The following is a 23,917-nucleotide window of genomic DNA, read 5'->3' as shown; positions in this document are numbered from 1 at the left end:
ACAAATACATTTTTTCAATGCGAGCGCAGTCTGAGACGCATACAAACAAGGACGGCAGAGCATTTGAAAAAACTTGGCATCCAGAGACCCTCGAACGAGAGAGTCGAGGTCCGTCATCATGGCGTCCTGTGCGCTGGAGGTGACAAGACTCACAATAGAACACGCGCTAGCCTTACACCTTTTTCGTGTGCATTAGGCTTTTAAGTGTACCAGCGACGAAGGGATTACTTAGTGGGTTCGACTATCAAAGTTGCAGCCCAGGCATCGACGCACAGTCGACCAAATTACTATTGAAACTCTCACCAGAAAAAGTGATATACAGGATGTTGCAAATTAGATAGTGAAAATTAAACAAAAGTTATTAAAAGAGATTAAATATTTATTAAGTACTAATCACAAATGGTATATGCTAATTTTTTATCGCTATTTATAAGTTTAAATCTTAAATCGATCACTTTAATAAAACATGTAGTCTTATGATCAGTTCTTTTAAAAAAAAATAGTTTTCTACAGAATCAATTTATTAATCAATAACAATCTACACATTGCTGTCATTTTTTTTTGTTATCTCAGTCGATTTAATACAAAATGCAGTCTTAAATAAAAAAAATTGATATTAATGTGGGCAAACAGGTAGATTGACAACAAAAAACACATTGAGCTCAATCAAAGCAGCCAAAGTTAAGAAACCGGCATATACAACGCTGCATGTAATGCCAACCTTCCAATCTAATTGAAACTTGTTGAGTGAAAGACATCCGTACAGCGCGAATAAAGTCGATAGAAGTGAGATTACACTGTAGGACAGACCGCTAGAATTTATTGTAACCTGTAAAATAAAATAAAATAAAATAAATATTTAATCATATGCGATAATAATATCCGACGCTAAATGAATCATGATGCTTTTAAGTTTTTAGCAAGTTATTTCTTCATGAGTCCTTCAAAAGTGAAAGCCTCTGAAAAATCTTGTGTCGATTAATATCGATTTTTGATAGCCCTACCCATTATTGATACGTATAAAGTATAAGTCAGTTACCCAATGGTTTTCTGGAGTGCTTGGATAAAACAATGACTTCACTAGCCATGGCAGTCCTAAGCACAGTAATATGTCGAATGTGTTGGATCCAATTGAGTTGCTTATACCCATTGTGCCGTGCCCTAGAAATCAAATGAATTGTTATTAATATTGTTTGCTGACGAATTTTTGCTGGTTACCTACAGCTTAAAATCTAAAAAGTGTGTTCATTGAATTTCTTCTCACACAACCTTTCTGCCTTTATTATAACTTTCTTGGTCCAATATTTCATCTCACCTGGTCTTAAGCATTGATTCAAAGTCATATTGTGAATATCGCTTTGGCTGGTAGCACAGTCCTACCTCTACTTCGACAAAGCGGCGCGACATTATAACACACTCTTATCGTGACCTCCGCTAAGGTCGTCAAGCACCGGTCCAAGAGTTTGACGAGCGCACTTACTCATAGACATAACCCACTGAGTTTCTCACCGGGGCCTCTCAGTGGGTCGTGATTCCAAACAGGCGATAGATTTTGTGTAGCACTGCTCTTGCTAGTGTTAGCAAAATCTCTCAGGTGGAGCCCGTCCGCGCGTAGCTGGAATGATCCCTTAAGCTTCCAACGAATAAGTAGAAAAAATACCCTACTTATCCTGTTTGAAATTTTATATGTATTTAATTTCGATTTTATAATATGCACTAATTGAATAATATGTTGTGAATTTCCTGTATAATTCACATTTATTAAAAAAAGAACAAATCCAGAGCTCCTTGTCGTTTCTTTTAAGTGATGAAATTGTATTCCGAATCGAAGATAAGATTTTACTTGAATAATTAATTTTTCATTTTATTTTGATTTACCCATATATTTGAGAACTATCTTCGTGCTTTAAACTATTCAGTAGTATATAGATTGTAATAAATAATAGCGTTCGTGTTACGGATATGAAACCCTTTTACAGTTTTATTAGGTTACTCTGGTTAGGGTGTAATAGTTGCATCAGTAGTGCACATAGTAGATCGTCATTTTCTCTGACATTTCACAGCTATTACCCCAATCCGCTACCACTATCCAGCAGTTTGAGTCATTATAAGATAATCAATTAGTAGTGATTTAAGTAGCTCCCTTGAATAGATTGAAATAACAAGTTAGCGACTGTCTACGATGTTCCCTCCTCTGTGCAAAACTTTGGACTCCTGTAGCGGTCAAGTACTAGGTGGCTCATGAATATTTCGGTTTTTTTTTGCTTCTTAGATAGGGGGAATGAGCTCAGAACCCACCTGGTGTTAAGTGGTTACTGGAGCCCATAGACATCTATGACGTAAATGCGCCACCCGCCTTGAGATATAAGTTCTAAGGTCTCAATATAGTTACAACGGCTGCCCCGCCCTTCAAACCGAAACGCATTACTGCTTCACGACAGAAATAGGCAGGGTGGTGGTACCTACCCGTGCGGACTCACAAGAGGTCCTACTACCAGTAAGAGCACTTGGACTTTTACCTTGTCTTTCAAGGTAGCAATCATGCTGCATTATCTCTATATGCTATGAACCTATGTCATAAAAGTTTGTTTAAAATAATAACCTTGTTTAGTAACGAGAACGCTTGAAACTGCTTCAGGGAGACTTGTACCAGCTGCGAGAATCGTAAGTCCTGTTATACTGTCGGGAACGTTCAGAGTGTCGCCTGAATAAAAAAATAAAAATAAACTATGGATTATTATGGTTTGTATGTTTTATACGACCTTATTTCTTCATTAAGCAGGTCGAATGCAGGCAACATTGGAGAAAGCTGCAAAAACTAGAGCAAGTTGGTCACGATCCTCAGTAATGAGGAAGCGACGAAGAAGAAGAAAATTTTCTTCATCGTGGATGCTATTCTGATTTTTCTGAATATATCACCGCACTTTCGCCGGAAGGCAGGATGTGGTGCTGTTGAACCAATTAAAACTCCTATCGATCAACAACTCACCTTCAGAGGCGAGCTGTTGATCAGGCTCAAGCCTCGGATGAGACAAATCACTCTATGTCGGCTGGGGACAAGATAATGATTTTCGCGTTGAACGTATGACTTCCCGCCACCCTTTTTTTTTTCGGGCCTGGGGCCGAACCTCCTACGAGGTCGCCGCGCCTAGGGGGCGCGCAGGATATGTGGGACCTGACGATCTGCAAGGTGTTGGCAGCAAACCGCGGGCCCCAGGAATTTTACCCTGTCGCGTTGGCACGCCTCCATGACCACGGGTTTTCTCGGTCATCGGACTCGGTTCCGATGTAAGATGTAGATGGTGAGATTTGAAGTATGGCAGTCAAATTCTCAATAAGTTAACTTAATTTACATTTTATAATATAAAAAGAAAATTAGCTTTAGATTTCTAAATAGAAAACTTACCAACAACAGTAATTATCCAAGCGACTAGGTAAGACACACTGCCTATCCACGTAATACACATGATGAAGGTTAGAGGATAAATGCTGTGTCGATGCCTGCAGTCGGGTATTGTAGCCCAAAGGATAAGTCGAATCGGCCATGTCAGTACCCAGAATAATTTCTTCCAAAATGATATCTTATCGCCAGGAAAAGACCAAACTGAGCTAGTGCTTATATCTGAAAAGGGAATTTTCAAATTAAGGAAACTACGGACTTTATTCAAACCTCGTTAGCAGAATATCATTCCAGGATCAGCCGGATGGTTCGCGCCAAAAATCATATATTTTCATTCATTCATTCATAGAAGCAAATAGTTTTGGTTCGAACTTTTTTATTTTATCATCATCATTATCAACCTTTATCTAAAGTTGGCATGGCAGTATTGCTAATTACCAATAATGTCTAGACATAATGAACATGAATAATGATGAGATGCCGAATGAAAGAATGAACGTCTCGAGATGAAGGTAATTAGTCTAATCTGGCCCGAAGTAAAGCGCGTGGCCCAAGACCGATCGCCGTGGCGAAATACTAATGAAGACCTTTCTGCCTCATCTGGGGGCCTTAGCACCTTGAACACGACAACAAATAATGAATGGGTAATACCTGATCCCGTAGAATCGTGTCTTCTCGTCATTTCTATTCCTCGCTCCAGGTCACCGTTTTGAACAGAACGGGGCGTCATACGTTGTGATGCATCTAAAGGGTTGATTTTTTCTGTAAAAAGAAAAAGTATTAATGATTTATAAAGTATGGTAAGACACTATCAAGTTAAGTATTTTATTGAAAAATGTACGGCTCGTGAACTAACAAATAAGACAAAAAAAAACCAAAAAGGCCTAACCAACTTCCCATCAGTTTAGTAAACTCTTTCTTATAATTTTCAATACGTAAGTTTATGACTATTCCGAAACCTAATGGTACTATTTGTAAGGTATTAATAATAATTATGCTATAAGATTTTTCGGTTGTAAACGCGTCTAGAGACCATTATTTATTCTATATATTAGACAATCAATATTTAAGATTAAGTATATTTCTTTCTAAATATAAATAGATATACACTTTCGCAACGTTTTCTTCATTATGCGTAACTTGTATAGGTTTACCTATTACGGTTTTCTAATATATTTGAAAGTTGAACTTACCTTTGATGAGTAGTGGTGTGACTTCAGTGTATGTTTTGGACTTTTTGAAAAAACAACAGCCTCTCTTGACCACTGAACCCAGTCGATTGTTGAAAACCATTGCTAAAATCAATTGTTCGAATCAGTGTTAGTAGTCTTCCTCAAACTAGAGGTCCCGCAGTAGTCGAAATTCGATTATAATTAATTGGAATTGTAAGTTTGTACACTATTATGATTGTATTTTATACTTCTACAATCACAAATTTCGCCAAGACTACACTATAAAAAATATTAACAAAGACAAACAATATTTAATCTATTCTCAATTTGACAACAGGCGTCAAGAACAAAAGTTTGACAATAAACAGTATGCAGTGTGTGCATCAAATACATATGTAGTGTGTGTAACGTTTTCTTTATTGATTTAATGTATCTTTTATGCATTATTTAAAAAAAATATTAACATTGTTTAGTAAAAAAAAATTAAAAAAAAAAACGTATATTTGTTAAATGTTTGCAAAAATACACATAAATAACTATAATAAAATTCTAAAATCGTATCGTATTTTTAAAGTCTACCACAGTCCATCTGTGCGACTACCACAGTCCGCCGAGCGTTATCTACCTGTTTAGAGAAGCCTGTACGAGCATGCATGTAGGCACTATCCAGCCATCATTGCGATTACTTTATAAATATTTATACATTGTATTATAAAATAACTAGTTCATTTAGTGCATCGAACGTTCTCATATAACAAATTAAGTTAGCGCTAAGTTGCTAAGTTTAACTAATACTGTCCACGATAGTTCTTATTAGATAAATTATTTATTAGTTTTATCAGTTATATCATAACCTATTAGACTTTTGTAAGCATCTACTTTCTACCTTAAAAGACTAATAGATATTACAATGTGTTATTTGTAAGCGTAAGTACCTTAAGATAAGAATTCGTAGTTACAATTTTGTTTTAGAACGGCAATCGCGCGCCTTAAATCAGACAGATATAGACAGGAAAACAGTATCTGAACAAGCGTGATTTTAATACAATTATGAAATTTATATATTTTACGGGCTAGACTAATTTTACACGATCTTATTCCTTTATTATTAAATTTGTGCTTAAACACGTAATGAGTACACTAACTTACACTTGGATAAGTTGGTGAGCGCACAATTTTACCCACTTTTGACGGACACTTCAACACCAAATGCTAGTTTATAACTTAGTTTGTTATTAGTATAGAGAAATAAAGCAATACGAACATACCTAATATATAAAATGTGTACATAAGTACGAGAAGCAGAGCTTCGTGCCAGTATATTTTGTCATCGAGGAGAGTCAAGATAAGGGCGACCACGGCAACTGCGTACATCATGCAATCCCTGGTGACTGACCACCAGTCCAATTCTATTACCTGTAACACAAAAGTCGAAATTTCTTCATTTTTTATTACAAAGTCAATTATTACAAAGCCATATTACTAATTGGTCATTTTTGAGGACACGGTAACTTGTGAATGGCTACAGGAAAATGATCGAATTATATAATTGAGATGCACCTGATAATCGAAGGAAGACATAAAATTGTTGAACAGAAGATATGCATATGTATTTATTAAAACTAAATAAAGTTTAATTAACAAAACACAGCATGTGGAACTAAAATTTATCTTTATTTGCGGTGGTTGGTATGTGTGAAAAATTTCGATTTAATCAGACGTCTTGGTGTTAGTTAAAATTACGCTGTAAGATTCCGTCACATAAATACAGGTCAAGCTAATAAAAACGTGTTTGCGACTCCACCTGTTGGCGATTGAGTATTGCAATCACAACGTACGGTAGTGACGCGTTATGTTTTCAAACATTCAACACAATTTCCTTATTCAAAATTCATATAATATATTTAAAATTCTTATGGCTATAAAAGCTTTGGATGCCTCTGATCGTAAATGTTTACTATTGCTCGTGGACATCGGCAATACGGGTACACAGTCAAGATGTAGTGCAGTTAACGGTCTTTAAGGAGGTTGCTTACATCTTGTATTAAGGTTTTTTATTTGACCAGGTTTAACTTGTCATGTTACTAGAACCACACTGATCGTTCTGGTCTCCAAACTGGAACTTATTGTTTCACACAGAAACCGGAAGGGATAGTATTATTCAAAAATGGCACATTCCGAACTATGTACTTCGATAAACACTCAGTACCGATTATAATATACGGTAATAAAAATGAGATTAAATATTTATTAAAGCATTGATAAAAAAAGCAACGATTTAATAAAATAAATATATTTTATCATTCCTCCATATCAGTAGTAGAATTTGGTAAGCCTGAAATCGGCCTACCTTGTTATTGTTACTTTATTACTTAAACTGAAGTATCCGTGTGACCTAATAGATAAGACGTCCACTCTATTCGTAACCAGAGATGTGGGGCTTCAATCGTGAAGACAGGTGTTAGTTTGCTGACGTAAATACTTCTACGCCGGTAAGAGTTGTGCCATCTATCGCCGAATAGCCTAACGAACATCGAATAGCCTCGAGAACGCTCGAGAAGTACAACGCCACCTATTGTCAAATAGCGGAAACACACATCGAAGGTACTCGACTTGTGAGAAACGTTCTCGACGCTTCTAGGGATGTCGTTTCGACTATAAAAGCGTCGAAGAGATGGTACGCAGTTAATCAGTAATCGGAACTACTCGAAGCGAAACAGCGAATGGATCACCTGAAGCGAAGCGGAAGAAGCGAATTGAGAAACAATACTTTCCTAATACGTGTTTGTTTACGGTTGACTTCCACGTTGAAAGACTAATATCGTGTGATATAATTGAAAACGGTAATTTAAAAAAAAACTCATAATTACTAGTGACGGTGCATATCATTAGCATGCGAGGTGGGGTGGGGGTATATAAAATAATCTGCTAATTTTTGCCCTGAAGTAATTAAGAGTTTTAGGATAAATGGTAGGGCAGCAGCCACACGAAGCCTTCGTTTTTAGGTGAAGTCACTTACAAAAAAATAGTTTTTCTTCTTTTAGATCCGATATTTGAAATACATCTCAACATAAAATAAATAAGAATTGAACTCTTATCTATTTCTCCGTTGCTGTGGATTAAGGTTTATTATATTATATCTTTATTGCAATACGATTATGTTTGAAAATCTCGTCTTTTTCTTATCACTATCACACAATTCGTAGAATGAATTACTACAATTTACTGCGCGTCATTTTGTATGCGCCAAATCATCTTTATCACACTGACGAAGGACTGACATTTCATTTGCATTTTCCTTAACTTTTTTACGAGCATATCTGAAATCTAATATATACATATATGTATATGAAAATCTGTGTGATCTGTGCAACCACTATGTTTGAAATGTGCTGAATTCATAAAAACAGGACTATTGTTTATGTTGTAGATATAGTATGGAACTTACTGCCCCAGCGAAAAGCGCGCAGCATGCCGGAACTGCTAAGACATTGAAAACTGCAGACCCAACCACAGCACCAACGCCCAGATCTCCTTCAGTGACGAAGGTACCCACGCAATTAATGAACAACTCTGGGCTTGAACTGGCTGCTGCCATGAAAGTTGCGCCTGCGATATCCGAAGCTATGTTTAAACCTGTAAGGTGATGTTATTGCAGCTGTAGGTAGGTACTTACTGTTGTATTATACGGCTATTGAGCTTGTTTTTATTTTTTTATTAACTTCGAAGGCTCACGACCACAGAGCTAGGTGAATGATCACTGCTATTCTATTTTATCCCAAAAATATTTAGAACCATTGCTAGTGAATGAGAGATTATAATTTAAAACATCAGGATGGGAATACAAAATACGACTCGCTGGTTGAATAGCGTGCACATGGCGCGCAATCCTTATTATTTATTATTCAAGCTTATCATTTATGAGTATTTTTCTAAGATGGAAAATAATTTATTTAACTTACGCTCGCAAATAATTTCAATGGCCGGTACGAAATAATCTTCGCAAACACTACCGAGCAGTAGAAAACAGTACAAAGCTAGAAAACAGTGTAACAGTATGAAGCCCTGTAAAAAAAACAGTCGTAATAATTTTCATTATACTCCACACGACCTAATAGTTTTTGATACTAAGAAGGTGAATCATTCAAAATTACTGACGATACCAATTCTGATTCTTAATAAATTGATACAATTAAAATCATAAAATATTCGCACGCGCTCATTTTCGCGAGGCTCCTGGTCATCTTATTTATATCGCGCTTTAGCTGATTTTTGATAGTGCTAAATACAAAATAAGCTACCACAATTATTTAATTCCGATTTTTCACAAATTGTCGTGACATTACTCAGTCAGGGCGTAACCCGAAATAGTATCGAAAATAAAAATTGTTTAAAACAAATTGCACAATTTCTGGTTAAATATCGACAAAATACAGTGCCTTTACTCTGTATTTGCAGTTTGTTTGAAAGTTCATAATGTCTTTTACAATGCTTACATGTTGCCTTTGGAAACGTGTCAAGCCGTCAGATGGAAACTCAAGGATAGCTGCTGGAGTGCAGTTCCTTTCAATCTCTACGATGCCCAGAAGATGCCGCGACGAAAACGCCTCAGGTTCTGTAACAAAAACACAGTATTGACTGCTGACTTTTTTTGGTAATACATACAATCGTTTGTTGTAGAGTTTCCTTACCATCAAAAACGATAACTTGATTGCTTGCAATAGATTTTGCCACCATATAAACAATAGGGATGCCGAAAAACAAAACCACACGCACTATTGTCGCAACTCTATGTTTACGTTCATATTGTCTAGTCCTTATGAGCATTTTTGCCATTTAATATAAATTAAGAACCACAAACTTTGACTAGATAGATAAAAAAAAAATCTAAACAATTTTTATTTTTTTTTATTTTTTAGCGAATATCAAATAAAAAAGTCGTATAATTTGCTCTGCTTGCAATACAAAAGCATTAGTACCACTTTTCTTAAATGATACACATGTGTTAGCATGGACGTGTTAATGTGTTCAAAGTTTGAAAGCCACTACGGGAGATTGCTCCTTGCGACCCTTAATGAAAATAAATAATTGTCAATAAATATTATTATTGCTGCATTTAGTTACACATTGATAACAGTGTTATCGATTTGTAATCGTTGTGTAAATAAAATAGTCTTTTTGATCTTCCCAGTAGCTCAAGAATTGATACCTTCACCTTATCTGCAGGTAATCTTTATATGTTAAAAACAATTTTCATATGTATTATTACACAGTATGTGCACGCATAACCGACGATATTTTCACAGCAAGTGCGTTGTATTTTCGGACGCTAAGATTTAATAATTGTGTTGTTAATTTTGATATCTTAATAATTAATACACCATTCTTTTGTAGACGTGCTTGTATTAAACTCGTAAAAGGCTGGATCGATGGTATTTAAATTATTATCCTCATCATTTCGGTTGATTTGTATCTACATATGTACGTTAGAAAAATAATTAAAATATTATTAATTGAAAAATGAACGAAAAAGACGATGCGGTGCTCCATCCAATCATATATATCTTTGAGTAACGTAAGAAAATCTCTAGCGCATCTTCGGAAATTTCCATTAGCAACGGAAGCAGCTATGTAGCTCGATCCAGTAATGTCTACTGCTCAATATTAAGTTACCCATCGTTCATGTTTATTTATATTCTATATTTGAGTCGACTATTATCAAAGCCGGCAATGTGACTTTTGGACAATTATTGGTAAATCAGAAAAACGAATTATTGACTTTGTATTCCATTGGCAGTCACAAAACTGTTCTGAACGACATCTTAGATAAATAACAGGTTAAGTATTAACCTTTATTTAATGCAGGTTTTGAACCGTATTCTTTGAAGGAGACGATTATATTCAAATCAATCTATATTGACATATCAATAACATTTTCTTGTCCAAATGCACAGATTGCCACCTTTGATAATAGACGACTCATTTACACTATATTATAAATCTTAATGAAACTAATAAAGCTTGAATGCATAAAATATGCTTTCAATATCTTTGCTACTGCTTGTCCGTCTCTTGACGCATCAACCAAAAATACGATAGCGATAGATTTTGATGAAATTTAGGATGCTTTTAACTTCGTGATTTATCTTAATTTCTAGAAAAAAAGTCAAAACTGATTTGCATAAACATCATGTGGGAACATGAAATTACTATACATTTAAATACTAAACTAGACATCTATTAGAACAATAAAATTTACCAATATATTGATGAAGCCGCGAAAAAGGGCCCATATTGAGGTTTTTATTCAGAAAAAAAAATATGTTCAACAAAAATTCCAAATACGCAACGCCGCCCGTTTTTATAGCGTTAATGTGATGAGCCATGCCATCAGAAAAGTAATTCTAATAACATTGTTTATAAGGAATACCTCTGTACACAATGATATTGATTGATACATAAATATTTTTTTCTGGTGGTAGGACCTCTTGTGAGTCCGCACGAGTAGATGCCACCACCACCCCGCCTATTTCTGCCGTGAAGCAGTAATGCGTTTCGGCTTGAAGGGTGGGGCAGCCGTTGTAACTATACTAACACCTTAGAACTTATATCTCAAGGTGGGTGGCGCATTTACGTTGTAAATGTCTATGGGCTCCAGTAACCACTTATCACCAGGTGGGCTGTGAGCTCGTCCACCCATCTAAGCAATAAAATAAAATAAAAATTATTGTTTAGCCTCTCTATATATTAACATTTACTTTTACTAAGACAGTTAAAATAAAAATTCTCATGGAATGGGCATACACGTCATACGAACGAAGTCGCGGTCACAACTATTAAAAAATTAGTCACACAAGCTTATTCGTGGCTAAATTACAACATTTTTAATAATTATGTTATCAGTTTCAGTAATACAAAACAACAATTATTCAAATACGCAAAATGAAGCCAATAAGTTATTTACATTTTTAATACTATGCCGTTAAAAGTGATAAGGGTGACGCGAATAATTTACGAGCTTTTATCGTAAATTTTGGCACGTGCTTCTATCGAAGTATTAGTGAATTGGGACAATGATAGGAATATAATTTAGATATCCTCAAATTTTAATACTTTTTCAAGGCAACGTAATAAAGAAAAAAAAACGTAAACAAATCATGTTTAATACCTCAATAACAGTTTCATTCGAAGTAGCTGTGAACGAATAAAAAATTCCACTAAATCGTTAATCTAAAGATTACAGGGATTTAAGTGGTCAAGAAACTTTCCACTATTTGCTGAATTCCGTTTACGGAGTATATACAACATGTGGAACATGGTTATCAATTATAAATAGTGTTGATAAATTAAATGTATATTGTACGAAGTTAGAAGTGGTAGTTTACTTGTACGAAGATAATATTTTATTAAGCGACACGTAACTATAATTTTCCTAAAACCTATTGTATTCATACGTTTTTAAAACAGTATTCATATTGCTTAGAACGTTTTTATTTATTCAGAAATATTGTTATTGGGTAACAACTAACACCAAAATGAAAGATTAGGTTTCATGGATTAGGAATGGAAAAATTTATAAATGAAATTCCACACTAAAATATAATTTGAACTTAAATTTGTGATAATTACACTTATAGGTTCGGTCGATGGAATTCTTTGGCTCTCTATTTTTATAGTGTCCGGTATTATACTCAAAGCGCCATCTGATGTTTTGGTTTGTGTATACTTCGTTGTGAGTTCAATAAATTAGGTAGCCGGTAAGTCTTAGACCTCAAGTCTTAAGATGGATGATGGTATTCATAATGCGATGTCTATGAGCTTCAGTTAGCGTACAACCACCGATCCTTGCTAAAATGAAAACAAATACAAAAAAGCTAATTTATAAAACATTTGGCAATTTGTGTTTTAATATCCCTATAAGATTGTATGTAAATATTTTATATTAATTCATGACAACGAACAATGAAAGTATTTAATATGAAAAAACTACAGTTGCATAGTGTTTCTGTAATAAATTCTATCTATTTTGCTAAATTAAATGGTCGATCTATCGATCATTTTTTAGGAGAATTCCATAATAGAATTTTTATCGTTTCAATGCGTTCGATGATACGAAATATGGCAGCATTGGATGGGTATAAGTAAACACTCCATGTCCAACTATATTGGTTGTGGCCAAACTACAAGTTTCGGATATTATTTGTTTAGGCACTTGTATCTAACTGTGACCGTCGCGGCGTCGCCTACGTGTCTTATATCATGAACACTCCTTATCGCTTATAAGGGCTGATTTACACAAGACATGTTTCTAATAATATGCATGAGTCCTAATAAAATATACCTATAAGAATCATGCTACAGAAATAATATTGACAATTATGCCAACGCACCTACTTTACTAATAGCTCGTTGGTACGACATATCTGTTGTACTCATTGGAACAAAGTTTTTTCCTTTTACATGCATTTACTTTGGTTATGGATTGTGCAATATCAGAGTTTTATTCTACTTCGGGCCTTAAAACTGAAATTAATTTCCTGTGACTGTGTTACATCGCATGTTTTTCGTTAGAGACTATATGTATAGATACAAATTTAGAAATAATGTTTATTTAGTTTATAATTTCATAACACTTAAAAACTGTCATTTAAAGAGAATTAATAGAGGCAATTATGATGAGGCTCTGTGACAAATCATGTTAAAATCTTCACATTTTTAATAGCTTTAATTAGCCATCAATTAGCGGCACTGTATTATGAATTACTCTTTGACCTAAGAATTCCTCGAATAGGCGCTCAAAATAAAAACTTCCTTGAGAAATATGATACGTACACTACATTTTCATAATATTACGATGCGCAATCCGAACAGGAAAATTTTAGAGTTGCTAGATTAGTTAAAATTTAAAATGTATCTAAAATACGATTACCCACCAGTAATACGATCCAATTAGGACAACGACCCCGGTGATTTTTATTGCATTTAAATATACAATTTCCGTGTGTATGTAGAAACATGTGCAGCTAATCAGTGTGTGGGATTGCGCGGGTGGCCCACGATGCTCGGTTTGGGAGCGTCTCTGCACTGCGCCTGAGCGCCGGTCGCGCGCCGTACGCTCATTGTATGGAAATAAATAATTGGCCCCCGTATTCTTCTTTTGACGATCTCTCCGGCGGGTCCATTATGTTCATTTGATCGTGACTAGTGGCATTCGGACGCCAGTGGCGACGTCCTCGGTTGCCTGCGTCGCGCTCCATACAACGCCACTTCAAAATATGAACACCTCCGAACGAGGTATGGCGTATTGCCTTTAATTTAATCGATAAGTTTTATTACTGGATTCTATTTAATTTCAAAGAGTTCAACTATTATTTAGTTGTAAGTAAGGAGTGCGTAGCCGTACATGACAAGGTTATAGAGAAGGGGGCGGAAGTGCGTCCAATTCCCGGTTAGTGGTTAGGTCGCTCCCTACTGGGGAGTGAGCCAAGTAGTGGAGCAAAGCAGTAGACCCGACACGAGTGCTCGTCTTTGAAAGTGTGAATCCGCAGTGTCTTGCCCGGTGGTGGGTTAGATGTCATGGTGCTTTACACCGGCTTGTAGCTTATGTGGTTCGTAAGTAATCAACTGAACAGCTCTACACCATGGCTAATAAAAGTTCAGGTACGATGAGAATTTCATATCTCTGTGATAAATTCAATTTAATTCATTCCAAGTGAATATTAAAGAAAGTTTTATTTGCAGTATAACCAAATTTTTATGGTGTGAATTAAGAGATAATTTATAGTGAACACAGTTCTTTTAACATGTAATACTTAATCATTAAACTATCGTGGGTGTGGTCTTCTATGTATGTATCTCTTTTTGAATATAACCGTGTCAAGGAGTAATGAGTTCACGAAATTACGAACTAATGTTAGCCGCACCTTTTATTAAGAGCACATAAACGTTTATTGTTAGCAATAATGAAACATGTGCTGACCTTCCACAACTTCTACAAATGAATACGATTTGTTATGTACAGTACATCCTTTAATAATGTATACCCTAAAAATCTAGTTTCTTTTTCTTATTTTCTAATTAGGTAAAGCCATTAGAGCCCTGGGTGAACCTTTTTAATAATATGGTTGCCGTTCATATAAATATCTGTAATAACTGAACAATACTAGTCTAAATTTCTAACAAAATAAATATACCGTTTCAAAGTAACTGCAAAAAATAAATGAAATAGTATGTGAATGGGATTCTCAGGATACCTCACATAAAATGTCACGAAATATTAAAAGTTTTCACCGTAGAGTTCCGAATCTTTTTTTTTTATTGCCCTTGTAGACAGACGAGCATACGGCCCACCTGATGGTAAGTGGTTAACGCCACCCATGGACTTCAGCAATGCCAGGGGCAGAGCCAAGCCGCTGCTCACCGCAAAGGATCTTAGGAACAAGTTAATAAATAAGAAACAATGTTGTCATTCGCGTATGGTTTGATTAGGTAATTTTGCTGATACTCGTATATCCATTTGCCGCAGTTAGAGTGACGTTTCTAAAGTTAGAAGGGGGAGGCATGAGCACCGGCTCGGCGCCTCATCCGGTCGCTCCTCGCGCAAATTATCAATTGGCCGCCGTCGACTCAGGGCTGTCGTGCAAGGTTGAGTGCCGGTAATCTTCACGTGATCTGCCACGACCGCTGTCCAAAATCATTCATATCTGATCTACTTGTGTTTGTCCTTATTCTTTAAATATCTATCTAGTAATAAATAGTAAAAAAAAAAAGGGCAACAGATAAAGAGCAATAAATATATAAACGTTATGAAAACTAAGCGTGCGTATTTGAATTTTTCTAAGATAACGCTCGAGGCGTACCCGTACACATCAGTACAAAGTTTTAATATTTAAATAAAATAAAAGTATTGATGATTCACAAAACATTTATAAACATCCAAAAATAATTACACAAATCGTTTCTACTATAATTTTGTATGAAAGAATTGGTATTGGGAACACAGTAAATTGTATTACGCGATTTTATTCAAAACTCAATATAGTAAATAGCTTCGTATGTATTTCTTATTTTTTTTTCTCTCAATTACTAATAGTTTATCGAAATACGTCTTACATGACGTTAATACGGACTTCCTGCCTCTTTGGTCTGTCAATTTCCTCTACAATGCACTTGGTGATATGCGAGTGTCTAAACGAGACATGACACGCACATTTGACATGTCTACTTATTACTTCTAATAAAGTTTGTGTATCAGAATCCACAGTAACGCCGGTGGCGACACACATCATATTTACCGATTTCAGTTAATCCAGTTAAAGAGCTCAGTGCACTGGTCATTTGAGACAATTTGTCCATGATTGGCTTGTTGACTTTACTATTTGCTGGTGTCGGTTTAGAAGTGCCAAAGGAAGTCTGACGGTTGATCGAGAGCGACATGTCTCATTACAAAAGCCGTATGTAATTCTAACTATTTACAAAAATGCACTTTTAAAACTAAATCATAATATTCACGTATAATACAATTTACAATTACAATTTTCATTTTATATACACATGTATAAATAATAAATGTATATATTGAAAAGAGATGAATCCAATACGGGATTAGATTTATATAAAACAGGCGTATCCACGCCCTTCGTAACCCTATTGATTTTAAAAGAGAATCATACTCGTTTACCTGTCAACGTTGTGTATTTTTAGAGGATTTTTTGATAATTCATATATATTTTCGTACCTATCAATTGTAAATATTTGAGATAGTTATTTATATGGAAATATCATCACTATGGTTCATTAATTTAGGCTCGATGCTTGTGTTCGCACTTGTTTTATATTGCGACAAAAATATGTTGTCATTGCTATCAAGGAAATAAAACACCATATTTTTACTCCAAAGCATACGTCGAAGATATAGAATTAACTCTTCACGCTCGCTCAAAATTTTTAAGTGTCCAAGGTTAATTAGAGTCGAATTACGAGCAACTAAAAACCTACATAAAAAATTATCCAATCAATGCTTGAAGCTACCACATATTCTCGATCAGTTCATTAGTCATCGGATTAATTATTATTTTTCCGAAGTTTCGAAGCTAAATTTTTCGTAAATGCATGTAATGTAATAAGTATAGTAGTCATAATTGTTGTAATTGTTTTGAAAGAAAGTAATTATTTTAAAATGTTGTGACTCCTATAAGAAAATAAGTGGTTTGACCATTAGCTTGTATTAAATAAAGTTGTTATTGGATTTTCTGAAGTTTTCATGAATTCTTGATTCGAGCTTATTAGTATTACAGTTTATTTAGTAATGAATCGGGATGGCGTTCTACCCATTTTTTTTTTGTTTTCCGGGGGCTTTCTTTTTTACTTATAATTGATAATATCTCTTTAGGGACATTATTATATTAAATAATTTTAAAACTAAAAAGCACTTGCTTTAATAGCAAATCGAATTTTCTTTTTTTTTAATTCTAACCACGCTGGGTTTTAAGTCAATGTGCTTTATGTATTATCAGTGAAGTTCGGACGTCTTGAAGTTAGTGAAAATTACTTATAAATATTCCTTTGCGTTAATAGACGCAGTTCAAATTACTACGAGTAGAAGCGGGTTAAAAACGTCACATTGCCAAAAATTATCGCTTCATATAGTGTTTTTTATATTCACACTAAAATGACTGGCAATTATTGTAAGCTGGTTGGTATAGGTACCAGTTAGATGTCAAATTCTACTAAAAACAGTCATGCGTCCCGATTCGGACGAAAAATGGTTACGTTAGCAAAAGCTAATTTTTATGGAGTTTTCATACTGTTGTCTGTGTGGAATTTCTGGTACAGGGAAAACGTATAATATAAATACTACTACTATACTACATTTTCAATAAATAGACGAGTATTTCAATAAGAAACAATTGCTACATGTTTGATGGAGTATACGAGAATGGCTTGAACGATTTGATTGATTCCTTTTACGTTGCGTTCGTAATTGTCAGTACAAAGCTTATGAAAGATCCAGACAAAGAAACAAAATTTCCAAAGAAAATCAGCAACAATTTTACGTAATTTCAATAGTGATTTATACGAAAGAAAAAAAAATTCAGATAATCTTTTGCCCTTTTGACATTTGTCACGAGAAAAAAGGAAAATTCAGGTATCAGTATAATTTACAGGACAATGACTACTCAACTAGTAAACCCATAAACGCTTAATAAAACCTATGTAATCGCCATTCTAAAACAGGATGTCTTGGACCAGTTCCGTAAAACAGTGACGGTACTTATGATCGTCCTAAAGATCACTACGAAGAATTTAGATTTCACTATTTTTATGCATCGCACTCATTGTAACAGAATTAATAAGCATGAAAGAACTGTATGCTTCACACGTGGCAAACATTGTCGGCCAGTAGATCCTCACATCCTTCTAGATACCATTCAACCTTGTTCTCATTCTCTATGAATGATAGAAGAGGCCATGTCCCACTTAATCAAGTTTAAAGATTGCAAGGGTGTCTCAATGCTTCTTTCGCGTGTATAGAACAGGAAATGCTTCTCATCCAATGAATGCGTTTGTCATTTTCATTTCGGTGTTCGTGATAACGGAGGGATTGAAGTACCAATTGTCTTGTTAAGACATCTTTAAATTGCACGTCAGCTTAGCACTCTACATCTTTATGATAATAACTCTATTGCTCATGAATTATGATGCTGATGAATATTTCAAATTACACACTTCTTAGACATAAACTAAGCTGTATTTTAAGTGTGCTGAATGATGTTGGTAAGACTTATTAAAACCAAGATACTCCTAGTAGCCAGCCGCTTATTACAATTACATGATCAATAATGCATCAATAGTAATTCAATTATAGTTGACACAAGGGTTAAATGGCACAATCTGTCCTGTTATCTACATGCTGTCCTATTATGATAAAGAGACTATTGAGCAATATTAGCCCAAATTAGATTTTTACTAGCTTTTTAGTTTTTACGATTTGCATATTTCAGTAATCTTAAAACCGTCACGGTTGTAATAAAATATAACATTGGCTTAGGGTTGGATATGCCTTTCTAATAGGCTTAGATGAAATATAATAAAGAGGTTATATTCAACCCGCGTAAATAAGAAAAGTGTACATCCATACATTTCACTTTCTATGGAAACTTTTAGAATAAATGTATGAGGGAAACAAAGCAATAAAACATTTACACAATATAAAAGAAATGAAAAAAGAAAACAATCCAGAGCCTTGGAAATTATTGAATACATAAAATAAAGTCATTAGTAAGCTTTGGGGGCTTAAATCAGAATGGAAATCTGATATGGCTGGATTTGGGTTGCCTCAAGACTGATGCGTTAACTGTAATGGGATAACTAACAAATTAATTACGTTATTTATTTATTGCAATCTACAGATGGCTATATCCGGAACTGCACTCCGCCTGCTATCGATGACTTCCCTGCTGGACTCTTCACGGAGCTGCAACGACAGCACGGAGCTATCGTACTGCACGCGCTCATCTCCATCTATCTTTTTTTAGCTCTTGCAGTTGTTTGCGACAAATACTTTGTACCTGCTGTTGAAAAAATTTGTCATGGTACGTTTACTTAAAATATGGTATACTGAAAATAATGCAATTTACAAAAAAAAAAAAAACATCGGTCGGGTTATGCAGGAGCTCTGTGTAAATGGCGTGAAATACTTTCTAGTTAGCTGGCTGACTTGAATTTGGAATGATTGATTACTATTCGAAAAAGCTCTATCGTATTATTTTTAACCAAGAAATAAAATAAAAAAGAGAAACTGAATTCCTTGAGTTCTTCAATTTAAATTTTCTGGATAGGTTCGTCAATCCAAATAATTTAGCATATTATATTAGATAAAATAAAACTGTTAAAAGTCAATTTAGTATAGAACGGACGCCAACTTATACTTAATATTTATTTCAACAAATTTCCATATGCATCGCAAAGATTTAACTATTGTTAATCAACCAGGAGATATCTTTGTCACATTCGAGAAAACTATTATATTTTGTCGATTGATTCTTTACTTTCTATGCTAATATTGTTCACTGAGTATAACCTGTCCGTTTTGGAATCCTCATTTCCTGGCACAATATTATTGGCCCAGAATTATTGTATCCGGAATTAAGTATTGTTGGTGATCCAAAAATAATTCATGGTGGTGGTTGGTTGGCTGGTTTTACGCGTGGAGGACGAAATTTCGAATTCTATACTTTTACACATTCGTTGTTATTACGCATGAAAATACTGTTCGTAAATTTATTACTACTTATATAAACCCTATGAGATACCTTCGTTAAATTGTAATATTTGGTTTCAGCGCTTAACATGACAAACGATGTGGCTGGAGCGACTTTCATGGCCGCAGCTACTTCTGCACCAGAATTATTCGTGAACGTCATAGGTACCTTCATTACGGAGGGTGATATCGGAGTGGGGACCATAGTGGGTTCGGCTGTCTTCAATATATTAGCTGTGGCGGCTTGTTGTGGTATTGGTGCGGGAATGGTTTGTATTTCTGATGTCCTTCGAAGATCAATTTTATTTTCAGGTTTTTAATAAAAGTCATTAGTATTAGTAGCTATACTTGAGACCTTAGAACTTATATCTCAAGGTGGGTGGCGCATTTACGTTGTAGATGGCTATGGGCTCCAGTAACCACTTAACACCAGGTGGGCTGTGAGCTGGTCCAACCATATAAGCAATAAACAAATAAGAATAATAATAAATATGATCATTAGTAAAACAGTTACATATATGTTAAAAATCATCACGAGGCCTTAACTCTTGCCTACAATACGCATACATGCCGCATTACAAGGATTAATAGTAATGTCTCATTAAGATACTCGCGGAATTAACTCAATACGCACGAATACCAGGATGTAAAGTGTTCGTTCGGGTGTATTCAGTATTAGCCACGAATACTGGTCCGTTAAGTGCACGTTGTCCGCTTTTTGGCACGATTCAAAAGGCGTTTGTGCGCGGTTTTTACGTATTCGTCATTGTTTAATTGACTTGTGAACTTTGTCGCAAGCGGTTTATTATCTACGATGGATTGGACGAACGATTACTTTAAAGTGTTTCACAAAATTTTAAAGGGTGTAAAGTCGTATTGTTTTTTATTTTATAATATTTTATGATACCCATTAAAATATATGCATGAAGTCATAGCAACGATTCTAATGTCATCCATTTTGAAATTTAAGTTCGCTGAACATAGAAAAATTTATAATTGATTCATGATGTATTCTTGTACAAGATATGAGGCAAATTGTTCGGCGATACTTTGGATGAGGCAAAACAATGGTTTTAATTTATTAAAATAGTACCTAGCTAAAATATGATTGGTAGTTGAGAATTTAAAGTTTTCTAATTTTTTAACTTTTCAGGTTGTTCCTTTGGACTGGTGGCCTCTTACTAGAGATTGTCTGGCTTATGGGATTACAGTTTCAATACTTATTTGTATTATACACGATGAGTATGTTCAGTGGTATGAAGCATTTCTTCTAGTTTCATTGTACGGGGTTTACATTTGCATAATGTATTATGACAAGCCTATACAGAATTTTGCGAAAGGTGAGTTTCGGAAATAAAGGTTATTTATTAATTGACGTTACGTATCTTCCTTGCTAAAGGTAAAAAATAGTGACGAAGACTTTTAGTATACACAACAATATTACTAATAAGGATCGGAATAGATGAATGTTTTAAATTTCACAGGGAGCTGGAAATGGGTATCAAACATGTTCAAAGATAATGAAGAGAAACAAGATGCAGAAAATGGTAAATATACGTTAATTACTTATTTTTATGCCACATTAGAATAGATAAATTTAGTTTGGATGTTTCGATATTTCACACGATTCTTTTAAACCTCACATAGCTTTATTTTATTATCTCATAAGTTAGATAAAACATGAGAAGTATAGTGAAATAATCATTACACACTTATAAAAACGATATTAATCTATGAATTTTCAGGTAAAGATTTAAAGTTATCGACCCATATACTAAAAATAGATGTACCTATAGAACAACGCCATCAACATAACGGTAATATTAAAACATCACCCCTTCGTCAAGATGCGAAAGAAAAGATTTTAGAAAGTGTCGATGTTTCGGATAAAGTTTCCGCCAGTGAAGAAGGAAAAGATAAAAATGTAAATATTGACATGGATTCTAAGCCTAATGAAATGGAAATCGCTAGCCCAGAGGAAAACTTATATCAGCCAACTGCAGAAGATAATAAAGATGTTGAAGATGGATCCGAGAACTCATTGTGGAAATGGCCTAGCAACAAGAGTTGCCTAGCTAAGGTATTTTAATTTTGATTTCTATATTTCACAAATAATATTTTATTCCAATTTTTATAAAGCTTAATTATTTTCCTTTCAGATAACCAAAATTGTAACATGGCCCATTCACTTGGTGTTCCTGTTTACAATTCCAGATTGTGAGAAACCACGATTTAAAAACTGGTTTCCGCTTACTTTCATTATGTGTATTGTTTGGATCGGTTCACTGTCTTATATAGTTGCATGGATGATAACAATAATAGGTAAGAAAAAATAAGCCATTTAAGTTAAAAATTTACATATATTGAATGAATATTTTAAACATGTATATTTTTAGGTGATACGCTGATGATCCCAGATTCAGTTATGGGTATTACTTTTCTTGCTGCTGGCACTTCAGTTCCCGAAGCTGTTTCCAGCGTTATAGTAGCTAAGCAAGGTAGTATTTACAAGAAACCAAGCTACAACTAAGGGTTTTAGAAAAGATAACTAAAATTGATTGTTTTTTGACAGGGCATGGTTCGATGGGAATCAGTAACTCAATAGGATCGAATACATTTGATATTTTACTTTGCCTTGGCTTACCGTGGCTTATAAAAGCATCGCTAACTCCAGCCGAGCCAGGACATTATTGGGTCAGATTTTGTTTTATAACTTATTTTTCTGTATGCGAATTCCTTGTGTACTTTTCCATACCTTGCGAATGTATGACTTTGCGATTCTTTGTTTGCCTTTAGACTTGCTCTGCGAAATTTAATAAGTTTTTCATTGTGATCGTTACAGTTTATAATACTTATTGTTCTTTTTGATTTTAACAGGTTAAAATTAATTCAATGGGATTGGAATATTCTGCAATATCACTGCTATCGACGCTACTACTATTATATTTGACATTTTGGTTCAACAAATTCAAGTTAGATGCTGCAGTGGGGCGGGCGTGTCTCGCTATGTACGCCATGTTTTTAATTCTCGCAACACTAATCGAACTTAATGTTTTCTTCCCTGTTAATGTGCGTACTTGCAAAAGAGCGGATATGAAATCTTAAGTTAGTGTACTGTTAATAATACATCATAAACAAGTACAATCACCTCTTATAAATTGTTACATATTGAAGTGCGTTGAATGTTCTGAATGTGTTTCTTGAATGTTATCATTAAACATGTTTCTTTATAATTAATTACGTATTGTTTAATCTAAAATTAAAGTAAGTTCGTGTAATTTAACGAAGTTCGCTAGAAATTAGTTAACTTATTGCACTTTTATTTAATAAATTAAGGGACAATGTGAGAAGTTCTGGATAATTTATGTTTGGTGAAGCTAATTTATCTTTAGATAACTTTTCTTAACTTTACGAGTCTCAATTTGAATCTTTAATTTTTTGTTAGATTTAATGAGCTGTGAAGTTTTAATTGTAAGTTTAAAATAAATAAAACGTACAATTCCGAATATATTCTCGATAAATAAAGTAATAGAATCATCATTTTCCATTACTTATTTCACTAGTAAATTCTATGACAGCTTGGATACTTCTGAAAAGTGCCCTGGCTCAAGTACAATAATATCATGGTTGTTGTTATTTACAAATATACAGTATTATTAAATATTGTCGCTTCAATGAAACCTAATATTAATTGTAAATTTTCGACGTTAGAACCAAACGAACAAATATTGTTCGATATCAAAATTTTCAAATTATTATATTTCTGAAAAAGGACATTTTTTGTCATTTTGGTACTGATGTCCTGATCTTTATTTGTGAAGTGTTTTTCTGTTTAATAATAGCGGCAGTTTAATGTAAATACAAAAATGTGTTAATTTACGATATAATGTTATTTGATTATTAGTTAAATATATCTTACCAAACGAAGTCATTAATTTATTCATCAAATTCTTCATTTGGCTCTTCCCTTCTTCCTAGTATACATGTCTCTTATTCTCTATCTTCTAAGTTTTTTTGTTTTAATTTCTTGCTTATATGTGTGGACGAGCTCACAGCCCACCTGGTGTAAAGTGGTTACTGGAG

At 34.4% G+C, this 23,917-nt stretch overlaps 2 protein-coding genes across 5 annotated transcripts; one reads left to right on the top strand and one right to left on the bottom strand.

Moving 5' to 3' along the window:
• Positions 1 to 361: 361 nt before the first annotated feature.
• On the bottom strand, positions 362 to 9,880 carry LOC101739975 (sodium/potassium/calcium exchanger 4). Its single transcript, XM_004929812.5, has 11 exons — positions 9,264 to 9,880; positions 9,069 to 9,187; positions 8,535 to 8,637; positions 8,021 to 8,208; positions 5,841 to 5,988; positions 4,594 to 4,695; positions 4,052 to 4,162; positions 3,407 to 3,622; positions 2,603 to 2,704; positions 1,040 to 1,161; positions 362 to 829 (listed from the first exon to the last, which is right to left on the bottom strand). The coding sequence occupies exons 1-11, from the start codon at positions 9,406 to 9,408 to the stop codon at positions 617 to 619; spliced, it is 1,569 nt and encodes a 522-aa protein (XP_004929869.1). The 5' UTR covers positions 9,409 to 9,880; the 3' UTR covers positions 362 to 616.
• On the top strand, positions 7,784 to 23,761 carry LOC101740106 (sodium/potassium/calcium exchanger 4). 4 transcript variants are annotated; one of them, XM_062668947.1, is made up of 10 exons: positions 7,784 to 8,120; positions 18,984 to 19,166; positions 19,916 to 20,103; positions 20,988 to 21,174; positions 21,319 to 21,381; positions 21,580 to 21,914; positions 21,994 to 22,156; positions 22,231 to 22,332; positions 22,407 to 22,528; positions 22,712 to 23,761. In XM_062668947.1, the coding sequence occupies exons 3-10, from the start codon at positions 19,924 to 19,926 to the stop codon at positions 22,937 to 22,939; spliced, it is 1,380 nt and encodes a 459-aa protein (XP_062524931.1). In that variant the 5' UTR covers positions 7,784 to 8,120; positions 18,984 to 19,166; positions 19,916 to 19,923; the 3' UTR covers positions 22,940 to 23,761. The 4 variants fall into 4 exon arrangements, with proteins under 4 accessions (XP_062524931.1, XP_004929870.2, XP_012549021.2 ...); XM_004929813.5 differs by lacking the exon at positions 7,784 to 8,120 and adding an exon at positions 13,449 to 13,866; XM_012693567.4 differs by lacking the exon at positions 7,784 to 8,120 and adding an exon at positions 13,634 to 14,232.
• The last annotated feature ends 156 nt before the right edge of the window (positions 23,762 to 23,917 follow it).

The sequence above is a fragment of the Bombyx mori genome, chromosome 1 (genome assembly GCF_030269925.1).
Source record: "Bombyx mori chromosome 1, ASM3026992v2".
NCBI classification, from domain to species: domain Eukaryota; kingdom Metazoa; phylum Arthropoda; class Insecta; order Lepidoptera; family Bombycidae; genus Bombyx; species Bombyx mori.
This window is presented reverse-complemented; position numbering and strand designations above follow the sequence as displayed.